This window comes from Zingiber officinale, chromosome 6B (assembly GCF_018446385.1).
Source record: "Zingiber officinale cultivar Zhangliang chromosome 6B, Zo_v1.1, whole genome shotgun sequence".
In the NCBI taxonomy this organism is placed as follows: Eukaryota; Viridiplantae; Streptophyta; class Magnoliopsida; order Zingiberales; family Zingiberaceae; genus Zingiber; species Zingiber officinale.
Window position 1 is genome coordinate 83,424,877 of NC_055996.1, and position 22,547 is coordinate 83,447,423.

The window sequence follows — 22,547 nt, forward strand, 5'->3', positions numbered from 1 at the left end:
AATTATAAATTATTATCTTTATTTTTAAACGATCGATTTATAAATCGATTTAGTTTATTTATATTTTAATTATTTATTCAAATACTCATACTTATTAATTTTAATAGTTAATTAAGTAAAAATATTTTAATAGTTGATTAAATAAAATAATGTATGGTGAAATTTTAGTTATTAATTAATTGTTCATGCTCAAGCGCCTACGTAATGCCTGATTGTCTTGTTTACTGAATATAAACAATGTATGCTTTTTACCAGACAGCGTCCATCAAAATGGATCAAATCAACCATAAAGCCTCGATATTCACGTATTGAAGCTTTGACACGTTGCAAGTCGACGGTGCATTCTGTGCTATTCCAGACATCCGATCTAACTCAACCCCGAGTCGCATTAATGGCACGGCTCTTTAGGCCAGCCCAGCAAAACGATGAAGTAGGATCCCCTGCAAGGACCGCACGATGCTTCTATGTTAAGCAACATATAGACCATTGGATCATGATTGGACGAATCTGATCTGCAAATCCAGTTTTGAAGAACGGTCGTCACGCTCCACCGCACGGCTTCTGTTCAACAGCGGATCCTCGGTCGTTCTCTTATTTCCGCCAAACCTGGCTCTTTCGTGGCCGCCTCGTTCTTTTCGAGTCTATCTAGGGTTCGTCTCTTTCGGCAGATCAATATCTAAGCTGGTAAGGATCCTCGCAGAAACCTCAATAAACTATCTTTGATCTCTTCTTCGTTTTTTTCATTAGATTAAATTTTTCAATCGCATGCGATTGATGCTCGATTCTGCGTATTTCTGATCTTGTGTTTTTAATAACCATTTTTGGCGTCGAGATCTATCGACTGTCGAATCCAGGATCCCCAAATGTAAAGTTTTGGTAGCATAGTCTCGGGATTGAGAAATTGTTTTAGCAACATATATCTAAATATGATTTGCAATACAACAGATAGTTTGTCATCAGATCAATCATTGAAGATGAGCAGCACCTTGGATGTGACAAGAGCAGAGCTTGCTCTGTTGGTTTTGTATTTGAATAAAGCTGAAGCGAGAGATAAGATTTGTAGAGCGATCCAGTATGGCTCTAAATTCTTGAGCAACGGAGAGCCTGGTACTGCGCAAAATGTTGATAAAACAACTAGCTTGGCGCGTAAAGTGTTTCGATTATTTAAGGTCAAGCTTTGGCTTTTTTTTTTGGCATCACCTTTGATTGTTATTCCCGAATTCATGCTTTTGTAACAAGATCTCTTTTGCAATTTAGTTTGTTAATGATCTTCATGCTCTTATAAGTCCACCGGCCCCTGGATCTCCCCTCCCTGTCATTTTACTAGGAAAGGTATGTAGATAGTCAACCCTGAGCTATTGTTCATTATGATTCTTTGCATATCTTAGACTTTAAAATGATCTGCGCAGTCCAAAAATGCTCTGTTGTCAACATTTTTGTTCCTGGATCAAATCGTATGGGCTAACAGAACAGGGATATACAAGGTTTGTGAATTGTGAATCGCCCTCATAAATTTGTTTTCGAACCTCTCCTGCATGAACAAAGATTTCGAAGGCTAACTTGTAGAATTATGTTTTAGAACAAAGAACGTGCAGAGCGACTCGGTAGAATTGCTCTCTACTGTTGGATGGGATCCTCAGCGTGTTCTACCTTGATTGAGGTCTGTGCCTTTACCCCAAGCGTTTGTGGACTTGTACTTATATTGCCAAGATTTCCTCATGCCTATGACCAAATTGTTAGATCTCTATTCTATATCTCTTCTAGCATAAAATACACATTATATATCTCGATGTGTAGATTGGAGAAGTCGGAAGGATATCTGCATCATTGAAGAAGTTGGAGAAGGACCTGAAGAAAACTGATAAATATAAAGTATGTTTGCGATGATCGAATTTTCTGTCTTTTCTTTGGTTTCTTTGTTTTTTTTTAAAGTCATTTCTCTTCCGCTTGCACAATGACAGGACGAGCATTACTGCAATAAGCTTAATCAGTTAAACCAGAGGAGGCTAGCTTTGATAAAGGCCTCCATGGATATTGTGGTTGCTATTGGACTTCTTCAACTCGCTCCCAAGAAGGTCACTCCTCGAGTCACTGGAGCCTTTGGAGTCATAACCTCACTGATTTCTTGCTATCAGGTGGCTTTTATTATTCAGACATAATTTTACAAGATAATATCTCTAGAATTCTCATTCCAATCGTCTCCTCTGCGACAGTTGCTTCCCGCTCGATTGAAGGATAAGAAAGCATGAAGATAGCAACACTGGGCGACAAAATAATAGCCTTGGATGTTTAGGGATGTGATGGTGTAACTTTAAATACTTGATCTGGGTGTGAGTGATTCTAGATTATTGCAATAACATATGTCTGAAGTACAATGACTCAGGTGCACAAGCGATCTTGTTAGGATTGATGTCTAAGACATTATAATAAAGTTCTTGCTTTTATGTTGTTTATGATCGGACATCAGTGTGCACTGTGAAATGATCCATCCTGAAAATTGTCATTGTAATTTGTAGTTTGCTACAACTCTGATTCCAATCCCCTCTCCTCCATCAACGACCTCACTCGTTCTACCTCCTCCAACCTTCCAGCATCTCTGTATACGCTCATCAAGAGTTCAAAATTGTGCTCGTTGTCAGGCTCCAGCTCGAACAATCGCCGGGCCGCAACCTCGGCGATCTCGACCTCCCCGTGCAGCGAGCAAGCATAGAGCAGAGCGCCCCAGACAGTTGCTCCCCCTTCGACGTCCATGTCTTTGCTCGCAGACGCGGATGCCATTGCCATCTCATATGCTTCGTCGAGCAGTCCTGCTCTCCCCAGCAAGTTCACCATGCAGCCGTAGTGCTCGAGCCCAGGCTTCAACTGGAACTCGTGCTCCATGTCGGAGAAGCAGCCTTTGCCATCCTCCACGCGCCCCAGGTTCGCGCAAGCAGACAGCAACGACACGAAGGTGACATGGTCGGGGCTCACACCGGAGTCCACCATTTGCTGAAACAGAGTCAGCGCCCGATGGTCTCGACTGTGCGCCCGTATTATCGCGTTCCATGACACCAAATCCTTCTTCGGCATCGCCGCAAAGATCCACCTTGCAAGATCCAGCCGACTTTGCTCGGAGTACATCGTGACCAAAGAATTCGCAGTCGATAATTCCCACTCGAGCCCCCGGCGAAGAACCCAGCCATGAATCTCCAGCCCGAGCTTCTTCCAACTGGAAAATGAGGATGACATAGCCGAGATTGTAATGGAGTCGAGTTGCGAACCAGCGCGAACCATTCCTCTGCAGATGTCGAGCGCTTCGTGTGGCAGCCCATGGCGGATGTAACCCACAAGCATAGAGTTCCAGGAAACAGAGTCTCGGCTTGTCATATTGTCGAACACCTTGCGAGCTTTCTGGATGTCGCCGCACTTGGAGTACATGTCGACGAGCGCGTTCAGCACGAAGGCGTCGTGGCCGAACCCGGAGCGAACCAAGTGGCGATGGACGGCCTCACCGTGGCGGATCGACCCGATGCCGGAGCACGCCTTGAGGACCCGGGGAAAGGTGTACTCGTCGGGTTCGACGCCCTCTTCCTCCATCTGGTGGTACAGAGCCATGGCGTCCTCGTGGATGCCCAGCTCGACGTAGCCCGAGAGGAGAGAGTTCCATGGGAAAGCGTGGGATTTGTTTCTTTGCGGCATTTGGTCGAAGACGCGGTGGGCCTTCTCGATCTGGCCGCAGGCAGCGTAAAAGCGGACGAGCTTGGAGGAGAGGGAGGCGCTGCGGCGAAGGACCGCGGCGGGGATAAGGCGGTGGAGGCGGGCGCCCTGGCTAAGGGAGCGCATTTGGGTGCATGTCTCGAGGAGGGAGGAGGAGAGGGAGGGATCGAAGGGTACGCCGCGGTCGAGGGCGACCTCCAGGTCGGTCAGTAGGCGGTCGAGGGCTTCGGTGCGGGTGATGGGGGGAGGTGGGGGAAGGGGAAAAAGCTGCGGCGCCGGCGAAGTTGATGTCGATCTGGATTGGTAGAGGCGCTGGGGCAGGATTTGGTTGTTTTTCCTTCCCCATCTACTTTTCTTCCTCTTGCGGCCGCCGCTGTTGATGGATGCTAAGCGAGAAGCGATGATTAAAGAAGAAGAAGAACAAGAGACAAGAGTGGTCATGTCGATTGCTTGAACCCTGACATTTGATACAATCCATTAAATAATTTCACAAATACATTTTTTTTTAAAAAAATTATTTTGGTATTATTTAGATCGAATTTGAGACAATTTCGACATCACATGATGTTCATGGTGAATTTTTTTCAGCCATTCCTGGAATGTTTGAGACATTCATTTTGTTCAAGTTGGATTTTGTTGCCGGTACTCCGAGTGCCGCCGCCGCGGCGGCGGCGGCGGCGGCCCCGCAGTAGATGCGACCACCACCGCTGCGCCCCGCCAACGAACCGACGACATCTGAAACCCCGGCCATGCCCTGTTTCATGATCTTCGCCCAGTGGACAGTTCCATTCGCTCGCCAAATCTTCTGCTTTCTCATTCTCACGTGGAACGGAATCCTCGGCCTCCGGCACGCCATCATCAACGTCGAGGTCGTCCTCCCAGTCGCGCAGCGCGTGCTCCACGGTGCTCAGCCTCTGGACCAAGTGCAGGATGTGCTTGGCCGGCGGCGGCGAGCAGCGCCTTGAGGAAGTCGACGACCTTCGCTGCCTGGTGTTGCTGGCGGGAGAAGGAGGGTGCGCCGGGGTTCGTCGCTGCCGCCGCCAGCAAGACGGAGGAGAGCTCGCGCAGTCGCGACTCGATCTCCGCCAGGTTCTTGTGCAGAAAAAACGTAGGAGCGTTCCATGCCCGGCCTCTGTCTCGACCTCAACGGCATCTTCATGGTTGGGGTTCCGATTGCTATGGTCGGAGAGGCGGTTCCGGCTCAAAACATTGTTGGAGCTCAGTAGATGATCGGAAGGCCGCGGCTTTTTGAGGATGAAACGAATGGTCACGATTAACACTGACTAGTTCATGATATAATTAATTGATTTATTAAATTTAGTTAAAAAAATGCTTGAATTTCGTGGGATAATTATAATTTGTTATTTTGTTTATGCGAATTGTAAAATATTAAATTGGTTCAGTCTTTGGACGGAAGGGAGGCGGCGGCCATGGAAGCGATGAGAGAGCTCGAGGCGTTGCAAACTCGCCTACTCCAGCGCATAACCGCGCTCGAGCTCTCTCTTCAGACCCAGTCCCTCTCCATCTCTGTCGATCGCGTCGCCGGCGACGGCGGAGGGACCACGGTGGCGACCCTTTCGGCCATATTGAGGACCCTAGGCGTAGACGACTTTGTCTTCACGCGCGTCCCTGCCGATTACTACGACAGGCCCCTCGAGGCTAGGAGGGACATCCTCGAAGCTGCCTCGGTCGAGCACCTCTGCAAGAGCATTGTGTTGGTATGCTTTCTCCTCTGTCTTTGTTTAGGCATTTCATCATAAAGATCTTGACCGGTCACACTGCGTCTCCGTCTATTCCTCTAGTTGACTTAGTCTTATGTAATGCAACTGATTGCACATTTTATACCTCACTGTACTGATTCTTGTGTATCATCTTGAGTTGGCGATGCATTGCCTTTGTGCGAGCAAACCTGTGTTTTGACGTATTGTGGGTAATTGATTGGCCGGCGTTACCATTTTTACCTAGATCTTCATAAATTAAATAAATTTCCCAACAAAGTCTCTTACACATAGAACGTAACGATGAATTTTCACTTTGTGTTTATGTAATGATTTTAGGAAGAATTAGTGTTTCGTTGTAGTAAAAAAGGTGGAATCTGCCACCCAGCGGCCCCACACGTTCGGTCTCACGACGATATGTGAGGAGGTAAATTAAGAAGTTGTAGTTGGCCACTGCAGGGAGGGTTGTTTGTTCGGCTTTGCCAAGAATCGACCCCTCTCCATTATAGCAAGTTTTGCCTAGCAGTAGCCAATTCAACCCTGCTCGAGGGGCGGGGGCAAGAATTAGTGTTTCATGCACCTATAGAGGCAACCATGAGTGAAGGACAATTTTGGAAAGTTGCAAGGAAGCCTTTGTTGGTACAGCGGAGCCTGCGCTTTATTAAATTTGTTAGATTTAATAAATTTGCTAAATTTTCTTACCATTAAGGCTGCTTCATCTTCATCGATTGATGCTTCGGAGTCTGGATCGTCCGTTCTTGCCTTCAGGGCGATGTTCTGTCTGGGCTCCTTTGATTCTACACATCTAGATTCGTGAAGTTCTAAAGTAGAAAATAAACTTTCTAATGTCCTTACCTCTAGATCTTTAGAAATATAATAGGAGTCGATAATTGAGAACCATTCGGGTGTCCTTGGTAAAACATTTAATGCGTACCTTAGGGAATCTTGGTTTGTTACCTTTTCTCTGAGATTCGTGAGTATGGTGATCAACCCCTTCAGTTTGGCGTGCAATTGCTCTACGGATTCTCCTTCTTTTAGCTGGAGGTTCGTTAGTTGGTTCTAGAGAAGATTCCGTCTAGTGAGCTTTGCTTCAGACATTCCTTTGTATAGCTCTAGGAACTTTTCCTAAAGTTCCTTTGTTGATTCGTAGGTGCTGATCCTACTGATTTCTTGAGGTGATAGTACAGTTAGTAGGTAGAATTCGGCTCGTTCATTAGCCACAAAGTTCGCTTGCTCTTTCTTTATCCAAAGGTACTCTTCTTTTTGTTCATCTTTTTGATCTTTTGGAGCTTCAAAACCATATTTAATTATTAATAAAACTTCAAAGTGAGTTTTAAAGAATACCTCCATGCGTTTTTTTCCAAAACGCCAATTCTCCCTCGAACTTTGGCGGATAGATGCTCGGTCTGGCCATTGTCTCGGTGCTTCTGTCGGTGGTTAGTCCTTCTGTTCTAGCTCTGATACCAATTGTTGGTGCAACAGGACCGACAAGAGGGGGGTGAATTGCCTGCAAAATAAAATAGACCTTTCTCGATCTTTCAACTCTAATTAGTAGCACAATTATACTAAATTAAATTAACAACTAAAAAGAAGAGGAAAAATAACTACTTGGTTACAGCCTATGTGGTTGTTAATCCAAGGCAAATAAAAATACTAAAAAGTCTTCTTCGTTGAAGGCGGAGAAGCCTCTTACACTTGTTGAACGCTCAGAAAGTTGTTAGGAAATGAATACAAGAGTTTTTGATTATTTCCTAGGTTTAGGGGTCTTTTTATAGCCCCTGGAACAAGTTATCCGCAGCTTGAAGGCCCCTCCAATGAGGTCCAAGGCGCCTCCAATGAGGTCCAAAGCGCTTTCCATTAGATACAGTTTTATCCGTCGAGGATAAAACTTTATCCTCGGCTAACGGCTAGCGAATGCACCTTTAAAGGTTGGAAGGCGTCTTCATACTGTTCATTGAAGACGCCTTCTAGCCATGGAAAGCTCCTTCCACTAGGCAACTCAGCTCAAAGCTGATCTCTTCGTGTAGTTTTTCGCGTAGGTGATTCTCCGGCTAACCGGAATTGAGCTCACTCGAACTTAACTCTGACCTTCTCCTCGAGCAAACTTCCTTCCCGGCTTCTCGTCCCTCGAACGCCGCACACGTCCTTCTTGTCCGTTGGTGTACTCTTCTGCAGCATCTCATCCTTCGGATGCATCGAGCCCGTCGACTCCCTTCCCGTGCCATCCTTTTCGCTAGCCACGTCTGCCGTTTGACTTCTTGTGTTCCTAAGCTCCTGCACACTTAAACATAAGGATCAAACACAACAGGACCTTACTGAACTTGGTTGATCATATCAAACCTATCCTCGAGCTACTACCAGCCTTTTTGATGGTTACATAGATGCCAGTCCTGACATTCTTCCTAGATAGAGTGTGTGACCTTCACTAACTGGTTAGTTGAATAGACCAATTTGTTGACCCTATGAACACTACTAAAAAAAAAAATGTTTGAGCTAATAGTGTTTGGCTAGAGAGTGAATTAAGTTGAAGTAGCATTTAAATTCAGGCTTCTAGAAAGTATCTAAGGAGCATTTTTAAGATCACAATTTTTCAATATTCATCAGCAGATATATGCCTCATTAAAAATTCTTTTTCAGCAAAGAGTCTTCCATGAGTTAAAGCCAATATTAAAGTTATCCTCTTATTAGTGCCTTCTCTATCTATCCTTTGTGACTGAAGAACCTAAAATGTTATGTTCCAACATAACACTATAGTTAAATTTTGGATACTCAATCACATTTTAGCTGTTCATTGCTAAAATATGGCCTTTTACTAGCTTCCGTGTGTTGGGATGCTTAAGTAATAACATGAGAATATTCAATTGTTCTTTAGGTGAATACCCAAGCTCCTGCTAATATTACTGACTGCAGCAATCCCAACAATTCAAAATACTATGTTGTTGTAATTCAGGTAATTTTACATTTCATCAATATGGTGACATTTTCTTTTACTACTCTGTTTTAAATAGATTACTAACTTGGTTGCAGTACGCTGCTCGACTTAATGCTGAAAATATAAAGAATTTTCTTTACAATCTCAATGAGAATAAGGTTCCAAAGAAGAAGTTCAACAGTGAGTTTTAATTTACTTATATAAGACCTGCTTGATGTATTGGCTGATTAGATGCACATGATCAAGTGACTCTCACTGTTTTCCTGATTAATTGTACCACCATAGTAATTAAATCCTGTGCAGTTCCTATCTTTGTATTAGTTATGGTGCAAAATGATAGATGAAGCTACCTTTCTTTTCTTGTACTAGATATGAAGCTACAAGAATTTTGAAATTTTGTCCGTAAGCAGCAAAATATTGGTAAATTGCTCATAATGCTTAGCATGGAATGAAACATGAGAAATTTTGCTAGAAAATGATGACAATATATTTTGCAGGCTACCACTGAGAGTATTTGTATTAGAAAATTGAAAATCTTAGAAATTGCATATTCTGGTTCATTTTGCGACTAGAATTGTAAGTATCTGGGGTAGTTTTGATGTGGCCAACCGAGTTAAGTTAGACTTTGCGGTTTTGATCCCTTGTGTCTAAGTAAACAGGGCTTAGGAACACACAGCGAGTAAGAAGGATGACATGGGAAGTGTGTCGACGGATTCAATGCATCCGAATGACGAGGAGATGTGAAAGAGTACACCGGTGGATGAGAAGGACGTGTGCGACACTTTTGAGGGACGAGAAGCTGGGAAGTAAGTCTTCTTGAGGAGAAGGTCGGAGTTGGGTTCCGGCGAGCTCAACTCTGGACGGTCGGAGTATCACCCAAACAACCGGATGAGAAAATAGTCAACTCTGAGTTGATCGTGTCCACTCACCCGGACCAAATCCAGGCACCCGAACTCCAGGCGCTCGGTCCAGGTGCCCCGACTGTTCCGCTACGACAGTGAGCTGTTGTCGTGAAGAGGATCAGCATAGAGTCCACGTCAACTGACTCTAGGCGCTCGGATCAGATCCAGACGCTAGGGAAGCAAAGATCTGTTGGAAAGAAGCCGTTGCAGAGTGGATCGAGTCAACTAAGTCTAGGCGCCTTGGTGCTCGATGTTAAGTACGACACACTCTGTACTCGAGTTCCTTTTCTGTTTTTAAGTCTGCACTTTCAATGATTGTAAGAGGCTGCTCCGTCTTCTTCAACGGAGATCTTTTATGGAGTGTTCATCGTTTTGGATTATTAACCTCTCCGGTTGCAAACCAAGTAAATTCGGAGTCTCTTCTTACTTCACTTTTTGTTTATGTTAATTATCTTTTTTGTTTAATTAATGTGTGTCCTTGTTAAATTCCATAGCAAGAGAAAGTTTTAATTTATATTACAAGGCTATTCACCCCCTCTAGCCAATCTATCTGGACCTACAGTTGGTATCAAAACCAGATCGTTCTAGAAGGATTAACCGCCAACTAAAGCAAGAAGATGATGGCCGGATCTAACATCTACTTGCCAAAGTTCGAGGCGGAGTTCGTGCTTTGGAAGCGCAAAATGAAGGTATTCTTTAAAACCAATTTCGATATTTTACTTTCTATTAAATATGGTTTTGCAGTACCCGAGGATGAGAATGGAGAAGACAAGGAAGAACACCAGTGAAATAAAAAATAGCAGACTGTTCATGGCAAACAGTAAGGCCGAGTTCCACCTCTTGAGCGTGCTACCATCTCAAAAAGTCAATCGGATCAGAGCCTACGACTTCGCCAAAGTCCTCTGGGAGAAATTCCTAGAGCTGCATGAAGGTACCAGTGAAGCAAAACTGGCCAAGAGAGATATTCTCAGAAACCAACTCAACAACCTCTGGCTTGAAAAGAGAGAAACGGTTGCTCAGCTACATGCCAAGATGAAAGAGTTGATCATTGGAGTCACCAATTTCGGAGAAATGGTAACAAATCGAGACTCGTTAAGATATGTACTTAATGCCTTCCCGAGGACCCCAGACTGGACATCGTTAGTAGACTCATACTACATCTCTAAGGATCTTGACGTAAGTACCTTAGAAAGTTTATTTTCCACCTTAGAATTATACGAAACTCGATGTGCAGACTAAGAAAGGAAAATGAGCCAAATCAGAATCTAGCACTTAAAGCCAAGAAGATCAAGCTGGATTCAGAATTATCACTCGACGAAAACAAAGAAGCGTACATGGTAAGGAAATTTAAAAAGTTTTTAAATCTAGCAATTTTGATAAGTCACAGGCTAAGAAGCTTCTGTGGAACAAAAGAAAAGTATGATGCTACAACTGTTATGAGGAGGGACACATCAAAGACAACTGTCCAAAACTAAAGAGCAAAGAAAAGGAAAAAGACAAAGGGCTAAGACGATCGAAGCACAAGAATCTAAAAGGTACGTGGGATGAATCGTCATTAGAGTCTAAGGTGGAGGCATACGCCGTACTTGCACTAATGGCAAGTCACTAAGAAAAAAAAAACAACGAGTGCATGTTTGAGATGAGCATCGATGAAGGGGGAGCATTAAACTACGAGTCTGACACGGTAAGTGAGGTACGTCTTCTACTCTCGACCAATTATATGAAGGTATTAAATAATTATCTAGATCTTTGTACAAACTCAGATCTAAGTATATAGAATTAAAAAAGGATAACATTGATTTGAAAAGTAACTTAGCAAATGCATGCCCTTTAGAACATTTTGATAATCTCAAAATTGAAAATGCAAAGTTAAAAGATAAAATAGAATTATTAGAAGAGAATTCTGTATGTTAAAATCTTGTTAATATTCAAATTTTAGAAATTATAAATGGCTTAATTGGTATTTAAGAAACCATAGGGGTCAAATTCTAAAAGTTGCTAAAAATTATATTCCTTAAAAATATTTAATAAATCCAGCAGCTTGGAATTTATTCTGGGTTCCAAAATCCATCTTGACATGTTAAACTTTTATATAAAGTAAGCTAGAAATTTGAATTGTTTTGATTTATTAACATTTTAGGTTCGAATTTAATTAGGTTTTAATTTTTCTATGATAGACAAAAGTATTTTCTCCTAATTTTCAAAATTTTTTGAGGGTTATATTATTTTTATGAATTTATTAACGAAAATTAGATTTTTAAAATAAAAAATTCTCAAAGATTTATTTTTGAAGAGCTTAATTTTTTTTGAATAAACATTTTATTCAATATCAAAATAGATTTTTTATCATAAATTTTGGAAAATATATATTTCTGTCTTAAAATATTTATTTTGATAATAAAGAAAATAGTATTTTCATTTAAAATTTTTATTCTAATCCGAATGTTTCTGAATAATATTTGCAAAAATTTTCAAAAATTTAAAATAAAATTTAAATTATTTTTAGTAAAATTGGGGATTAATTGTTAAAAATTATTTTCCTTGAAAAATAATTTCGGTAAAAATGTATATTCTTGTATATTCTTTTTACAACCCTTAGCCAATTTTTTAAATATTTTTCTTTTTCATATTTTTCCTAATGTTTTTTTTATGTGGTCGAACGGGGAGAAATTAGAGAGATTAAGTTATAGGGGAGATTGCAAAATTTGATATATTTTGCTGGTACTTATTGCAAAATTATTTCTTGTACTAAATTATTAATATATTTGTTTTAAAACAAATAAATTGTTTTATTGTTTGATTATCCTAACTTAATTCGGTTTGATGCACATCAAAAAGAGGGAGATTGTAAGTCTCCGGTGTAGTTTTGATGTGGTCAACCTAGTTAAGTTAGGTTTTGCAGTTTTAATTCCTTGTGTCTAAGTGTGCAAGGACTTAGGAACATAAGAAGTTGAATGGAAGATGCAACGAGCGAGAAGGATGACACGGGAAGTAAGTCGATGGACTCAGTGCATCCGAGGGAAGAGGAGCTGCGGAAGAGTACACCGATGGATAAGAAGGACGTGCGTGGCGCTTTCGAGGGACAAGAAGTCGGGGAGGAAGTCTGCTCGAGGAAAAGGTCAGAGTTAAGTTCGGGTGAACTCTCAACTCTTGATGGCGGCAGTATCACCCAAACGACTGGATGAGAAAATGGTCAACTCTGAGTTGACCGTGCCCGGGCGCTCGGATCTGGACCAAATCCAGGCGCTCGGACTCTAGGTGCCCGGACTGGGTCTAGGAGGCTGGACTATTCCGCCACGACAATGAGCGGTTGCCGTGAAGAGGATCAGCACGGAGTCCACGTCAGCCGACTCCAGACGCTCGGTTCGGGTTCAAGCGCCCAAGAAGTGAAGATCCGTTGGAAAGAAGCCGTTGTAGCGTAGATCAAGTCGACCAACTCCAGGCACCCGGGAGGTGCCATGTCATCCAACGGCTAGCTTCGATCCGTGGGCTATAAATAGAGCCCTGTGCTGGAAGTTAAATACAACACACTCTGTACTCGAATTCCTTTTCTATTTTTAAGTCTATGCTTTCAACGATTGTAGAGGTTACTCCGTCTTCTTCAAAGGAGATCTTCCCTGGTTGCAAATTCGGAGTCTCTTCTTACTTATACTTTTTGTTTATGTTAATTATCTTTTTTGTTCAATTAATGTGTGTGTCCTTGCTAAATTCCATAGCAAGAGAGAGTTTTAATTTATATTACAAGATTATTCATCTACTCTAGCCGGCCTATCTGGACCTACCAGAATAACTGCATCTTAACGTTACTCAACGTGCCCTCCATGGTCACTGCGTGCACTTGACTATTATTTTCCTTGAATTCTGATAGGGTATACATGAAAACTTGTCGAGGTTCAAATATTTGTCGTTTTTGACTTTAGTTTCACCATATACATGTCAATATTGTTAAGGACGAGGAAAGTTCCCCTTGAGTAGGTCTTGCAATGTGAATTTCTCATTGTTATTCCAAATCGTTTCTCATCAAAGCTTGATCGGATAGAGAAAAGATTTTTGCAGCTAAGTAATTTCATGATGCATATAAACAGTATGGAACTGCGTGGAATTTGGGGACTTAATTTTATTGGTCTCAGCTAAAGTTGGGCAATTCTCCAGAATCCCTGCATGACGTGTTAAATTAAGGATAATGTAAGATACACATTCAAGTAAATAAAGCCAAGGTGAGAAATTTTTCTTGTGAGGCCAAAATAGACAGAGTATGTTCTTTCTGACCTTTTCTGATGATAAATAATAATCAAGGGTCATGATGCATATCTGCCTAAGCTAGAGAAAAAATTATGCAAACTGTTGATATGTTGGACGTGTGTATGAAGTAGCAGATGGACACGACTATGACAACCTCTCTGTTTAAACTTGCTTCTTTCTCATTCTAATGCATTGTTTATTTGCAACATCTTGGACTTAATGGTAATTTATGTTGGTGCAGGGTGCACCAGAATCAAACCTGAATTTTGATGTTGTCAAAAGTTCAAGTTAAGTCTTGTTGTGATCTAACAAGTTAACTAAGTGTTAACTAAGTGTGCAGGATGTTTACTCGACTGTGAAAGTCTTAGCTAGGGGTGAGCATTCGGTTAATTCGGTTAATTTGATATTAATTTTGTATAAATTCTTTTTATTGTTATTTTAAACAAATTTAGTTAATTCGTTGTTAACTGAAACAACTAATTCGGTTAATTTAGTTTTAGTAAAACTTTGATTTGATTCGGTTAGCCAACACTAAATCGGTTTTCGGTTAATTCGGTTAATTTATGGACCGAATTAACCGAATGCTCAACCCTGACTCTTAACAGATTGTGGAAGCCAGGCAGGAAGCCCAAGTTGGTCGAGAGGACCCGTTACTTGACAGGGAAGCTCGATAGGTTTGGAGACCAAAGATCGATAGGAAGTACTGGTGAGCCAATCCGATGCTATGCGGCAAAGTCCAAACATGTTTGCAGGATCAATGCTTGGCAGGTAGGTTGAGGTAAGCAATTGGAGAGGAGCGACAGTGAGGTCGTGTTCAGGAAAGGAACAAACCCTAGGTCGCTGATCCAATTGAAAAAATCAGGAAGGTTTTCAAGTTGAGATCAAGACAGTTTTACTGTCATTTATTATTCATGCATCTTATATTACTATTATAACTTTGTTTTGTAGGAATATTTTGTTTACCACTGTTTGTAGGAACCAGCCTGATCGGTCGACTGAACCCATGAATCGGTCGACCAAACAAGGTTGACACAAAGCAGTTATCAGATCGATCCAAAGCAAAAATGGAAGCCAAGCTGATCGGTCAACCGAACTCAGTGATTGGCCAACCGAACAATAAAAGCATTAATAGTGAGTTAATTTCAAATCTCGGCGAATAGAGAAAGTACTTTGTTTGGCCGACCTAACAAGGTGATCGGTCGACCGACCAATTAATGCACTTAATGTAGTGAAGATCGGATCTCGACGAAGAAGGAAGGACGCGTGTTCAGAAACAACCGATTGGGTGATCGGTCGACCAAAAGGATTATCGAACAAGGCTTATAAAAGAGGAGCTTGAGGTCTGAGCAGTTAATCTAATTTTTATTCACTATGTGCTAAAAGCTCTCGTTCGTGCTTCTCTGCTACTGATCTTCAAGCAAGCCACTGCTCCAACGAAGTGCCGACGATCTTCATCACTATTCTTGTCGATATATTTTATTCAAGCTTGTATTGTATTTAATTTGAAAGAAGATAGTAGTTTGTTACTACCTTCTACTTGCACTTGTACGCATTGCTTCTCTCCAAAGATTTCGGAAAGAAGAATTATAGTGGATTGCCTAACGGTGCGATCAAGGATCGGGGGTCTTGGAGTAGGAGTCGACATAGGCTTCAAATCAAGTAACCATCTGAGTCATTCTTATTACTCTTTATTTTTTTGCTATTGTACTTTGATTTGTTTGTTTCGATAAAAGAAAAAGTTTTTAATGAGCGATATTTATATCTTCTATTTTTATTGTAGCGAAAAACTTCGTAAAATTGCCCAAAAAGAGGCTAGCTCCTCTAGTCCCCTAATCAAAATTTTCCATATCCATCTTATCCTGACTCTTTACCTGTTCCATTTACTCTTGATATCAGTTTCACTTAGTCCGAACGACAATGCACTCTAAAAAAATGGTCGTCTCTTGCATTCATCCTCTTTCTTCGAGGGATTAGGCAGTCCTACGTCTAGTCAACCTTTTTCTGATGTATGCACTTAAGAAGAAGCTGGATTTAGATTTTGGTTATTGGGTCTTTAAGTCCATCATCTACTACTCTGGCTATAGTACTTCCTTTAAAGTATATATGGTTCATTGTCACATCCTTACCACTTTCATAGCTTCTTTAGGGGTAGAGGTTGGGCGTGGGGAATTGATAGAGCTGTCTAATTTTGACTTAGTTGGCCTCCGTCAAATGTCCTTGGTTGGGATTAAAGCTATAGTTCGCAGGGTCTAGTTTACAAGCGTACTCATCCGTGTTTCGCTCAGCCTGCTGAGGAAGAGACTGATATTGATGATGTTCCTATTGTTGTTGAGGAACCCTTTGTTCCGATGTTAGCCATTGACTTTTTCCAGACTCCATATTTTGATGCAGCCCAAGGGACATCATCTACATCTCCTCCACAGTCCAGTGATCCATTCAGTCAGCTTTGTGACGACATCTTTGGTCGTTTCGACTCCCTTCAGACTATGTTTCAGGGTCAGCTAGTAGAGTTCCATCTAGATATAACTAAACGAGTAGATATGTTGAAGGCGCAACAAACTAAGATGTTTGATTACTTTCGTGCTACTCACGATCCTCCATCTCCTCCATCTGATGCTTGATCTTATGCATTTAACTATGTAGACATTATGACTATGGTTGCTTTTTTGATATTTATGACTTTTAATCTGCCATTTTGATTTCTACACGTCTCTTATAGAATAGATTTTATAAATTCCTTCAAAATTATTAGTTTTTCAAAACTTGTTTTCAAAATTCCCCTTTCAAAAATTTGTTTTCAAAATAGCTTTCAAAGTATTTTTATGGAGTAGCTTAGGAGTTACCGTAGAATTGCATGCTACTATATTTTTTAGCAACCAACATCTCACAAGCACACTAGGATATCTTACTTATGTATTTTGAAACATAGAACGGTGTGAGATGCTTAGGACTTAGCCTAAGATTTTAGATGCTTATGTTAGTGCATCGCTATAAATCTGGGTTTTAAACAAAATATATTAATCAATTTGAATAATCTGACTAGTAGCAAACTAGTTTGAACTAAAAGCTCAAATTGACCAACTTGAGTGAACAACTGCTATCTTGTGGTAGACAGCTAAGTATGAAGGTTGGACATTTCATCATAAGGACATTTTTTTTTAGTTTTTAAACCATGCTTGGACGTATAGGAAATATATATTTGAGGGGGAGTATAAATATCATTTTTTGAATTTTTTCAAGACTAAGAAATTTCAAATCTTCAAATATTTGTACTTACACTAATTTTTTATATATATATACAAAATGTTTTAAAAAAAATTCTTTTAATTATCATTTTCAAAATTTCTCTTACTTTGAACTTCAATTTTTCCACTTATATTTTTTAAAATTTGTCTTCGAACTTATGATTTAAAATTTCTTTTTACAAAACATTTTTAAGTTCTACTTTTTCAATATTATATCATGTATTGTTTACAAAATATTATTTTCTAAATACTTATATTCTTATTTTCAAAACTCTTAATTTTTTAAATATTTTCATCAATTCTATTAATCATGCATTTAAAAATATTTTCAAAAATCTACTTTTCAAAATTTATTCATTAGAAATCTTGTAAAAAAATTTTTTAACTAAGTCTTTTTGGCATATTTGCTTTGAAATTTTCAAATAATATGCTTAGATATCTTTTCATATTTTTTAAGTAATTTTTACCTCCAAAACATATATCTTGGATTGCTTCAAATTTGGTGTTTGTATTACTCCTATTTTTGATGTATGTTAAAGGGGGAGAGAGAGTGAATTTAGGGGAGTTAATAAGCTCAGGGGAAGAGTTAAGTTAAAATGCTTGTTTACTTATCTTTGCATATGTTATAAACTTAACTGTGAACTTTGGTTGCCAAATATAAAAACGGGGGAGATTGCTGGTGCAGGGTGCACCAGAATCAAACCTGAGTTTTGATGTTGTCAAAGGTTGAAGTTAAGTCTTGTTGTATCTAACAAGTTAACTAAGTGTACAGGATGTTTACTTGACCATGAAAGTCTTAGCAGATCGTGGAAGCCAAGCAGGAAGTCCAAATGGGTCGAGAGGACCCGATATTTGGTAGGGAAGCTCGATAGGTTTGGAAGACCGAAGATCGAGAGGAAGTCTTGGCGAGCTGATCCGATGCTAAGTGGCAAAGTCCAAATAAGTCTGGAGGACCAATGTTTGACAGGTAGGTTGAGGTAAGCAACTGGAGAGGAGCGATAGTGGGGTCGTGTTCTAGAAAGGAACAAACCCTAGGTCGCTGATCCAATTGAAGAAATTGGGAAGGTTTCCAAATTGAGATTAAGACAGTTCTATTGTCATTTACTACTCATGCATCTTATATTACTGTTGTAACTTTGTTTTGCAGGGATATTTTGTTTAACACTATTTTGCAGGAACCAGCCTGATCGGTTGATCGAACCCATGGATCGGTTGACCAAACTAGGTTGACATAGTTATCAAATCGAGCCAGAGCAAAAATGGAAGCCAGGCTGATCGGTCAACCGAACCCAGGGATCGGTTGACCGAACAATAAAAGCATTAATGACGAGTTAATTTCAAATCTTGGCGAATAGGGAAAGTGTTCGATCTACCGAACAAGGTGATCGGTCGACCGATCAATTAATGCACTTAATACAGCGAAGATTGGATCTCGGCGAAGAAAGAAGGGCTCGTGTTCGGTCGACCGATTGGGTGATTAGTCGACTAAAAGGATCAGTCGACCGAACGACTTTTCGGTCGATCGAATAATGCTTATAAAAGGGGAGCTTGAGGTTCAAGGCAGTTAATCGAATTCTAATTCACTTTGTGCTAAAAGCTCTCGTTCGTGCTTCTATGCTACTGATCTTCAAGCAAGCCACTGCTCCAATGAAGTGCCGACGATCTTCATCACTATTCTTGTATTTAATTTGAAAGAAGATAGTAGTTCGTTACTACCTTCTACTTGCACTTGTACGCATTGCTTCTTTCCGAAGATTTCAGAAAGAAGAATCATAGTGGATTGCCTAACGGTGTGATCAAGGATCGCGGGTCTTAGAGTAGGAGTTGACATAGACTCCGAACCAAGTAACCATCTGAGTCATTCTTATTACTCTTTCTTTTTCCGCTGCTTGACTTTGATTTGTTTGTTTCGATAAAAGAAAAAAAATTTAACGAGCAATATTCACCCGCCTCTCTATCGCTTCATTTTAATCCTTCAGGTTTTGATATTTAGTAGATTACAAGATTTCTTATTTTAACTTTAACCAAGTTCATATCACTTTCAGGTAATGTTGGTTGGACTATCTAAAAGAAATATATATATATTTTCTTTTAGAAATTTGTTGGCCCAGCATTCATTTGCCTATACAATATTTCTATGTAGAATAAATTTCTTGATGAAATTATGTTATATTGATAAACATTTTATAATAGTTTATCAAGTTCATTGGATTAAATGTCCAAGCTTTGGGCACTGATAAACTGCTGCATCCTGTTGGACCCCGTGGTAGTTTTGATGTGATCAACCAAGTTGGTTAGGTCCTGCTGTATTTGATCCCTGTGTCTGAGTGTGCAGGAGCTTAGGAACACAGGAAGTCGAGCGGAAGACGCAGCTAGCGAGAAGGATGGCACGGGAAGGGAGCCGACGGGCTCGGTGCGTCCGAAGGACGAGAGAGTTGCGGAAGAGTACTCTGGTGGGCGTGAAGAGCGTGCGCGGCGTTCGAGGAACGTGAAGCTGGGACGGAAGGCTGCTCGAGGAGAAGGCCGGAAATTAGATTCGGGTGAGCCCTATTTCGGTTGGCCGAAATCACCCAAACAAACGGAGCTTCGGAAGACAAAGTGAAGAAGAAAAGGAATCAAAAGAGGTTGGAAGTTACTGTAGCAGAAATTACTGTAGCAGGAACCTTGAAGGCGCCTTAAACACATTGAAGGCGCCTTGAATGGATTTAAGGCGCCTTGAGCAGGCCAGTTTGACCGTTTGCGCTGCGGATAAAGTTTTATCCGCAGATTGAGTTGGAGGTGCCTTAAACCCTGTTGGAGGCTCCTTGGACTCTCGGGATAAGATTTCCAGGGCCTATATAAAGGCCCCTGGAGCTAGGAATTCAACAACAACTTAAGCAATCAATCTGTAAGCAATTCCTAAGCAACTAGTGAGCTTCAAAAGTGTAAAAGGCTTCTCCGCCTTCAGAGAAGGAGATTTTTCTTACTGCGCTCTTTTCTACTGTCCTGGATTAACAACCTCCTTGGTTGTAACCAGGTTAAATCCCTGAGTCTTTTCTGTTCCTATTTCTTTTTCTGTTTCATTAATTTAGTTGCTGTTATTTTTTATTGCTGATTTAATTCTGAGTTGAAATCCGAGGAGGGTAGTTTTTGTTTTTTTGTTTTCAGCAATTCACCCCCCTCTTGCAGGTCTCCGCTACACCAACACATCCTTGTTAGTGTAAATATAACTAATGAGTAGCACTAGTAATTAAATATCTTGTTTACGTATGCACTCTGAGAATTGAACAATTCATTTATGGCGTAACAAGTTAATGATATTTTGAAGGAAGCACTTTTTTCTACGTCTTTCTTTTCCCATTCATTCAATGATGCTTATAATGAAAGAAAGGTTTTGTGATTGCATCTTTATGTTAACTTAGAAAGGAAATTGTAATCATGTTCTAACAATTAACCTTGTAAGTTGCTCAGTTTTAGCAAAGTGCTTATAGCATTACACAAAAGCTGATTCTTTTTTATTTGTAGCTAGTTCGTATGGTTTAGCAAACTATCCTAAAGTGCAGAGTTAAATGTCATACTTGTTTATGAGGCTGCCCAGATGACAAAGTTCTTTTTGGCTATTCCTTGTTTAGTGAGGCTAGCACCAGAAGAGGAATCACTGAAACTTACTGGCTTTGCTCATAATGCAGTAACATGCATTGGCATGGAAACAGACATCCCGGTAATTTATATTCTTCTATGCTTTCTTGTTCTGTATTTGTTTGTGAGCTAACAGTTAACTGTACGAGGTGGTAACTATTGTTGTTATTTATAAGCATGTCTTAATGAAATAATAGTTCTATAGGTCCTTCTCTGGCCTTTTCTTTTGCAGTTTCAATTTTTGATTGCCATACACTATTAGGATAGGCATTCTGAGTTCAACTGAAAAATCTAAAATTTGGGTGAAATATCGTGCTATAAACTCATGTCATCTTATTCAAGGTAACATTTACCTTTCTTGGATGGCACATGCAAGAAGGTAGGGAAGAAAGCATGAAAAGTCATCCTGTATTTTCCTGCAGCTTTTGTCCTTTTTATTTTTAAAACTAATATGCATATTGGCAAAACTAGGGTTCTATTGCATTCACATACCATAGGAAAATATAAGATGTGTACTCTAGAAATGTTCTAGTAGTTGTCAGCAGTTTTCTTGCTTAAGCATCATAATTTCAGATGAGATGTCGCCGGTGTTCATTCACCAGCTTGCAACTTTGATTTGAAATCGTAGTTCTTCTGGTACATGTTTGTTTCTTTTTTTGTGTGATGAATTCAATGGAGTCCTTTTAGTTGAGATTCATGATGAGCTTTATACTTCAGGTAATACTCGACGAAGCAATTACAAAGTTGAAACCAAATTTCTTCTGGTTAGGAGGTGGAGAAGTCGATCTCAAGCTTGGGATCAGGACCTCTCAATTCATCAACGCCGTGAAGCCCTTCATCGTCAATTGTTGTTCTTGATGCTCTCTAAAAGAATCCGATAGTTGTTGTGGAAAACCACCACCATGGCAAATCCAACTATTTTCTGCTCGATTTGCAATGGAGATCGCTGCTTCTTTTATTGCCACTAGTTTATTTCATGCTCTTCACCAAATGGCATATTTTTCAGTACTTGTTTCTAGCGAAGGAAGAGTCTTTTCATGTCTTTTTTTGGGTCCAAATCTTTTCATGTCTTTTGTTGGGGTAACATTTATTCTGATACAATGTCCTTTTAAATCATTTGTAATAACAATTAAACAAGAGGATTGGGGGTTAAATTTGCCTGAAGGATTAACACAATTTATGGTGTTCGTTGCATTCGCACGTTATGAGTTATTAACTTCAAGCTATAAAGAGGGAAGCAAAATAAAGAAATTATTATAGCAAAGTTCATGTCGATAGCACTTTTGATTACCTATATCTGCCATCTTTAATACATAGCTTGATAGTTACTATATATTTACACTGCAAGTTCGCTTGGGTTCTCATTGTACAAGAAGATTATTCACAGTGTTGTTGATGTTGTTGGTTCTCAGTAAATCCTGAAAATAGAATATTTTATTTTAAAGAACATCCAGTTTGACTAGGAACTGGATACAGCAACACTGAAAATATTTGGATCCATAAAAAGGACACTGTACGTACCTGCACAATTAGTTTGTCGGGAACATGTGGCAACACCTCGTGCACTCTATCTACCATAGCGAGTAACTCCGACATGCTACTGTTAACAGGGGATGAGATATTCCTGATTCGTAAACCAGCTGCATTTGTGTTCATCCTTAGCTGCATTTCTGTTCAGCCTTAGGGAGGAAGATGGAGGGAAAGTAGGAACCATGGTAAGAGAATGCCACTGATTCCAAGCGGAACCATGTAGAGAACCATGGTAAAACTTTTCACTTACAGATGCAAGCTGCCTCATCTTCATCTGAATCCCACCAAATGCTACTGATGTTACTGAACTTGATGAGCTAGCACCATCCATCCCTTGGTTCATCCATGGAGGGGTCAAACTAGGGTCATATGCTGCACCTCTGGACAACAACAAAAGAAAAATAAATAGTGCATTTCAATATATATTGGAATGACAAAATTTGCACTACGATTACTACATTCTATGCCTTATTTTCTTCATTATTACTGAGTTGATTTCAATATTTGACTACCAAATAATAGTTTTTACAGAAAGGACATAAGTTATGCTAAAGAATGGGTTAGAAATGATAAATAACAGAACATGGAACCAATATATCTCTAATTAGTACCAATATCAAATAAATCCATCTAATGATTAGACTAGCCGTGGACAGTTGGAAGA

At 40.2% G+C, this 22,547-nt stretch overlaps 3 protein-coding genes across 3 annotated transcripts; 2 read left to right on the forward strand and 1 right to left on the reverse strand.

Moving 5' to 3' along the window:
* The first annotated feature begins 533 nt into the window (after positions 1 to 533).
* LOC121992894 (peroxisomal membrane protein 11D-like) lies at positions 534 to 2,453 on the forward strand. Its single transcript, XM_042547516.1, has 8 exons — positions 534 to 684; positions 946 to 1,169; positions 1,258 to 1,332; positions 1,410 to 1,484; positions 1,580 to 1,660; positions 1,798 to 1,872; positions 1,962 to 2,135; positions 2,214 to 2,453. Exons 2-8 carry the CDS (start codon positions 975 to 977, stop codon positions 2,247 to 2,249), a joined length of 711 nt encoding a protein of 236 aa, XP_042403450.1. The 5' UTR covers positions 534 to 684; positions 946 to 974; the 3' UTR covers positions 2,250 to 2,453.
* Positions 2,454 to 2,469: 16 nt separating this feature from the next.
* Positions 2,470 to 4,279, reverse strand: LOC121992893 (pentatricopeptide repeat-containing protein At4g25270, chloroplastic-like). Its single transcript, XM_042547515.1, has one exon. It carries the CDS (start codon positions 4,135 to 4,137, stop codon positions 2,521 to 2,523), a length of 1,617 nt encoding a protein of 538 aa, XP_042403449.1. The 5' UTR covers positions 4,138 to 4,279; the 3' UTR covers positions 2,470 to 2,520.
* Positions 4,280 to 5,068: 789 nt separating this feature from the next.
* On the forward strand, positions 5,069 to 21,529 carry LOC121992895. Its single transcript, XM_042547517.1, has 5 exons — positions 5,069 to 5,414; positions 8,287 to 8,364; positions 8,442 to 8,526; positions 20,347 to 20,435; positions 21,071 to 21,529. The coding sequence occupies exons 1-5, from the start codon at positions 5,127 to 5,129 to the stop codon at positions 21,209 to 21,211; spliced, it is 681 nt and encodes a 226-aa protein (XP_042403451.1). The 5' UTR covers positions 5,069 to 5,126; the 3' UTR covers positions 21,212 to 21,529.
* The last annotated feature ends 1,018 nt before the right edge of the window (positions 21,530 to 22,547 follow it).